Source organism: Dromiciops gliroides, chromosome 3 (assembly GCF_019393635.1).
Source record: "Dromiciops gliroides isolate mDroGli1 chromosome 3, mDroGli1.pri, whole genome shotgun sequence".
NCBI lineage: Eukaryota > Metazoa > Chordata > Mammalia > Microbiotheria > Microbiotheriidae > Dromiciops > Dromiciops gliroides.
The window spans coordinates 581595141-581600557 of record NC_057863.1 but is presented as its reverse complement, the minus strand read 5'-3'; the positions used below and the strand labels follow the sequence as shown (position 1 = coordinate 581600557).

The following is a 5417-nucleotide window of genomic DNA, read 5'->3' as shown; positions in this document are numbered from 1 at the left end:
GTTTAAGGGGTCATAGTCCTAAAGTGGGTATCTGGATATTGGGGTAGAAGGAGTGGACTGAAAGGATTGAATCATCTGGGGAAAATCAAAGACATAAATTCTCAAATTCTACCTTCCCTGATGGTTGTCACCTAGGGAAATTCAGGGGATCTCTTTCCCCTGGGTCCTTTCCTGGAATAAAGAAAGGGATATCAATGACCTGAGCCCCTGGACACTTAATCTGGTGGCCTACCTTCCTGATATTCAGTCTGTCAGGCCCTATCCTGATAGAAGGTGATCACCTGGCCAATCTGGAGCCTATACAAGGCTTCAACCAGTATTTCACATTGAGAAATAGGATGATGTAATTCAAAAAGCTCAAAAAACTTAATTCAAAGACAAAGTCGGGAAAGCCCTGGGTTTTGTCTTGGCAATGACACGGACTAACTGTGGGACAAGTAACTTAAAATCTCTGAGGCTCAAATTCTTCATCTCTAATATGGGTATAATAATGCCTCTAATGCCTGCCTCATTGAGTTGTGATGAGGATCCAATGAAATAATGCATAAAAAGCTTAATATCCTGTCTACATCAACTATTATTATTGTTTCTATGATTTGCCAAAATGTTGAGCTCCTTCTCAGCATGATTGAAGGCCAGATACAAACTGGGGTATGCATGTGACCCAATACAAAGAGTAATAGTAGAGTCATACTCTTAGAACCTTGAAATCTTAAAATCTTGGAGTGGCCTACTTCACAACAGTATGTAATATTTAAAATCTAATGTGGGTCCTAACCTGCCCCACCCCCAGTTTTTTTGTTTTTGTTTTTTTGTGTGTGTGTGGAAGGAAACTAGCTAAGATTTACTGATAAAGTCAGCAAGAATTTAGGCTTTTAAGTATTTATTAAAGTGTATTAGAAGTTAGTGAAGAGAGAGAGGTTGAGAACAGATCCTTTATAGCATGGAAAACCCTAGCTTAGATCTATTCAGTATAGCCAGAGAGAAACCCTTGCTTTTCCTAGCAGACCATGTGAAGTTCTGCCACCATGCCAAAATCCCAGATGAAAAGGAGGCCCTCTCTTTTTCTCTGTCTCTCTGCCACCAAGCCAAAGTCCCAATAAAAAAAAGACTGATCTTCAGCAGCTTCTCCCAGAAGCAGTCTGTGAAACAGGAAGCAGGGCCATCCACACAGATAGCTCCAAGCTAATTGGCTGGTAGCTTTGATTGACATGACTACAGGTGATTCTATAGACATAACTTCCAGACGACAAGTCACATACTTTCTCCTCAGGGTGGAGTTCTGATTCTTACACTCCCCCCTGTGCTTCATGTGAAGAAACTGTTTCCTTACATGAAGCAATAACATTACAGGTGCTTATGACTAACAAAGTAAAGGGAATGAAAAGAGACAAAAAGAAATTGAGTGCATTAACAAAGGCTAAAAGGGGACACTCCTCTTTTAGCAGGTGGACATTACAAACAGAGAAAAACTAAAGAGGACACTCCCCTTTAGTAAGTGGACAGTATAAGCAGTGTATACAATATGGAAAAGGAAACCAGGAAAATGTCCATTTAAGTCTTTGGAAGTCTTTTCTCAGATGATTCTTGGGATGTCCTCTGGGCATAGTTGTGGAAAGGAAGTCTCTCAGGTGTGGATGCTGAAGATCAACTAACAAGTCTTAGCTGTATAGTTTCGGGTGTGATTGTAGAGTCCCTTAGTTGTTTCAGATACTGGTAATCAGCTGGGAAAGTTTCCTACAAAATTGAGCTTAACATAACTTTAAATAGCTTTATCAATAATCAAATCAAACAATGAGAATTCTCAAAAATGTGTCTAAGGAAATTCAGAATCTTTTAGAGATTTTACAATTATTGTCCAGTTATTACGCATGAAACATATAATAAAAACAAAAATTGAAACATTCTCTAAAACTTAATATTACTACAAGTACATGTTTCAAGGTTCCTTTCATGAGAAAGCTCCACTACTGTTGAGCTCTAGTTAGGTTGACAAAGGGGGATTTAGTTCCCTGTCACCTTCCTGAGAAAAGAAGCCTAATTCCCAGCAATAAGCAGCATCTTGTTGATCACTGATCCATATCATTGTCCCCGTTTCATAGGTGGAGAAACTGAGACCAGGACCAACAGGTGGCTGAAGATATCATGTATAGAATAGCCCGAGCTTAAATTTTTCCTCCTGGGGTTCTTTGGAGAATGGCCCATTGGGATACCTGACCTTTTTATGTTGTTAGAGGTAGAGGCCCTAGAGTCAGAAAGATCTAAATTCAAATATGGTCCCAGACAGTTACTGTGTGACCCTGGGCAAGTCACTTAAGCCTATTTGCCTCAATTTCCCATCTTTAAAATGAGCTGGAGAAGAAAATGGCAAACCACTCAGTATGTTTGGCAAGAAAACCCAAAATGGAATCACAGAAAATTGGACATGACTGAAACCACACACACACAGTTAGAGGAAGAATTAATAGGAAGCCTTATTCTATAGAAACCAGGATCATAACTCACCTCCTCCAGGTAGCCTACCTTAATCAGCTTCCCTTTCTCCCCCTTACTCATAAAAATATAAACTCAGGTTGTCAGAGCTGGCAATGCCTTAGAGCAAGGAAGTCAAACCCAGGACCTGCCAGCCCCTTGGGACCAATGAGCCTCTCAAGGCCAGAAAAACTCTTGCTTTTAAATTGTAATTGGTAAATGTTTAAAATTTAATTAGGAAATGTTTAAACAAAATAAATTAAAATATAATAAATCATAAATAATGTTCATTTGTGTTTTTCTTAGTCAATAAGTGCCCCCTCAGGGATATGTTTTTACTTTAAATTGATACCATTTCCTTAGAAGTCTTATAATCTAACCCTCTGCCCCCGTTTTATAGCTGACCTCTCTTCCATTCCATTTTTCCTTGGCACCAATGAACATATATATATATATATATATATATATACATATACATATATTATCTTCATTTTCACCCATTTCTACTTCTCTCTATTTTTTTCTTCGCACTTGAGAATGTGTCCAGTCTTGGCTCTCAGATCCGAAAGTGGAAGTTCCTCCAAAGGTTTGGGGTGTCATGGTGCCCCATTCAACTGAATGCTCCTTGAGTACAGAGTCATATCACCATGCTCTTTCCCCAGGCTCCCAGGGGACTGGTTCCTTGAGTATAGGCCTATATCTTTTCCCATCAGCACAGGGCCATGCTTCCCCTGTAGACAGGGAGTCTCATGTCTCTCCCTGAGATTAGTGCTTACTCCCACAGCAGGAATCAGGGCAGAGACGTGGTAAGAGCTCTAAGAGATCAGATTTTAGGCCTGAATTGGGCCCCTCTGTAGTATCCGCAGTGCTCCATCCCGGATTTGTTTGGTCTTCATGCCATAAATAATGGGATTCAGCATAGGGGGTACCACTAAGTATAGGTCAGCCAGGAGTATATGCACATGGCGTGGTACATGTTGACCAAACCGCTGGGTATAAAAAGAAAAAAGTCCAGGAGTGTAGAAAAGTAGGATGACTCCAAGGTGGGAACCACAAGTCCCAAAGGTCTTGGCTCGTGCCTCCTTGGAGGAAAGTGCAAGCACTGCCCGCAGGATGAGAGCATAGGAAAGAGCAATACAGATGGAATCAGTGCCCACGACTAGTGTAGCTGCAGTGATGCCATACACGTTGTTGGCATGTGTGTTATCACATGCTAGTTTCACAATAGCCATGTGTTCACAGTAAGAATGAGCAATCACCTGACCACAGTAATGCAGCCTCCCCAGGAGGCAGGTCAATGGGGTCATGAGTCCCAGACCCCGGAATACAGCTGCCATGCCCATACAACCCACAGTCCTCAGTGGCAACAAGGTACTATAGTGTAAAGGACGGCAGATGGCCACATACCGATCAATGGCCATGGCCAGCAGGATGCCTGACTCCACCGCTGAGAAGCCGTGAATGAAGAACATCTGTGTAGCACAGGCGCCAAAGGTGATCTCAGCTATGCCTGCCCAGAAGAGAGCAAGGATCCTGGGCACTGTGGAGGTGCAGAGAACCAAATCAATGGCAGAGAGCATACAGAGGAAGAGGTACATGGGCTGGTGCAGCCCTGGCTCTGTCCAGACCACCAAGAGGACAGCCAAGTTGCCCAGGACAGCCATGACATACATGGAACAGAAGGGGAATGCGATCCAGAAGTGGGAAACCTCCAGGCCTGGGATGCCCATCAAGATGAAGGTGGTAATACTGGCATGACTGTGGTTATAGAGTGTCATGGCTAGGCCTAGAAAGGGGGAAGAAAGGGGTTGTTTCCTCCAGTAAAATGGGAGTAGGACAGGGGATGTCACTGGCCTTCTCTGAGCTCCAGGTAGGGTGCCAGGGAGAAAAGGAGGCAGCTGGGATCCATCTCTGTACACACAGGGCTGAAAAGGCAGTGTGAAGGATTCAAATTAGGCCTTAAGAATAACTCCTAGACAGATAGGGGGTTGTTAGGTACTAGGATCTAATGGAAAAGAGAAAATACAATCCCATCATCTGAGGAGTAAGAGTGTTTCCCACTAGTCTAACTTAGGACTTTCCATATACTAGAGGCAGAAAGGTGGACAAGATGGTCTCTGACCTTGTTCTGTAATAGCAGTGTTTGAAAAGTTATCCACTTCATCCTCCTTGCCTCCTCCTGGTCCCCTGCCTAATTTGGCTTTCTGTCCCTCTGTCCTTTTGTCTGAGATCACTCACATGTTCAAAGGGCCAGATGAACTGGAGCATAGATTGCATAAAGATGAAAGTCAATCAGCTGCCAACCCCATCAATTTTTCCCAAAATATCTTTTGTATCTGCACCTTCCTGACTTCCACAGCTACCACCCTAGTACAGGCTCAAGTCCAGTGGAACTTTATATGTTACCAAAAGGCATGTCAGTTTGAACAGACCTCCTATTGAACAGTCACTCTTCTGCTGAAAGCCCTTCTAAGACTCCCTATTGCTTTAAGATAAAAATAGAAAATTTTCAGTCTGCCATTTAAGGTCCTCCACAATTTTATAAAAACACACCTTTCTAACCTTATTTTATATTACTTCCCTCCCTATAGCTTATGTTCCAGCTAAATAGACAATTCTCTGTCCCGCTGAAGTATTCTATAAACTCTGCCTTTGATTATGATTCTCCCTTGGCCTCAAATGCCCTCCCTTCTTATATCCTCACCCTCTACCCCCTCCCCTGCATCTGTTGAATTCCTATCAGTTCTTTATAATTCAGTTCAAATGGCAATTCCCCAATAAAGTCTTCCCTGAACCCTACAATTGGTTTTTTTGAAAAAAAAATTCTCCACCATGAACATTACAAAGTACTTTGCCTTCACATCTTTAAAAACCCTCAGATATGGGGCAGCTAGATGGCACAGTGGATAAAGCACCGGCCCTGGAGTCAGGAGTACCTGAGTTCA

General features: G+C 42.5%; 1 protein-coding gene across 1 annotated transcript; it reads right to left on the bottom strand.

Annotated features, from left to right (window-relative positions):
* Window positions 1-3302: 3302 nt before the first annotated feature.
* Window positions 3303-4250, bottom strand: LOC122751355 (putative olfactory receptor 52P1). Its single transcript, XM_043998364.1, has one exon. The coding sequence runs from the start codon at window positions 4248-4250 to the stop codon at window positions 3303-3305; it is 948 nt and encodes a 315-aa protein (XP_043854299.1).
* Between the last annotated feature and the right edge of the window lie 1167 nt (window positions 4251-5417).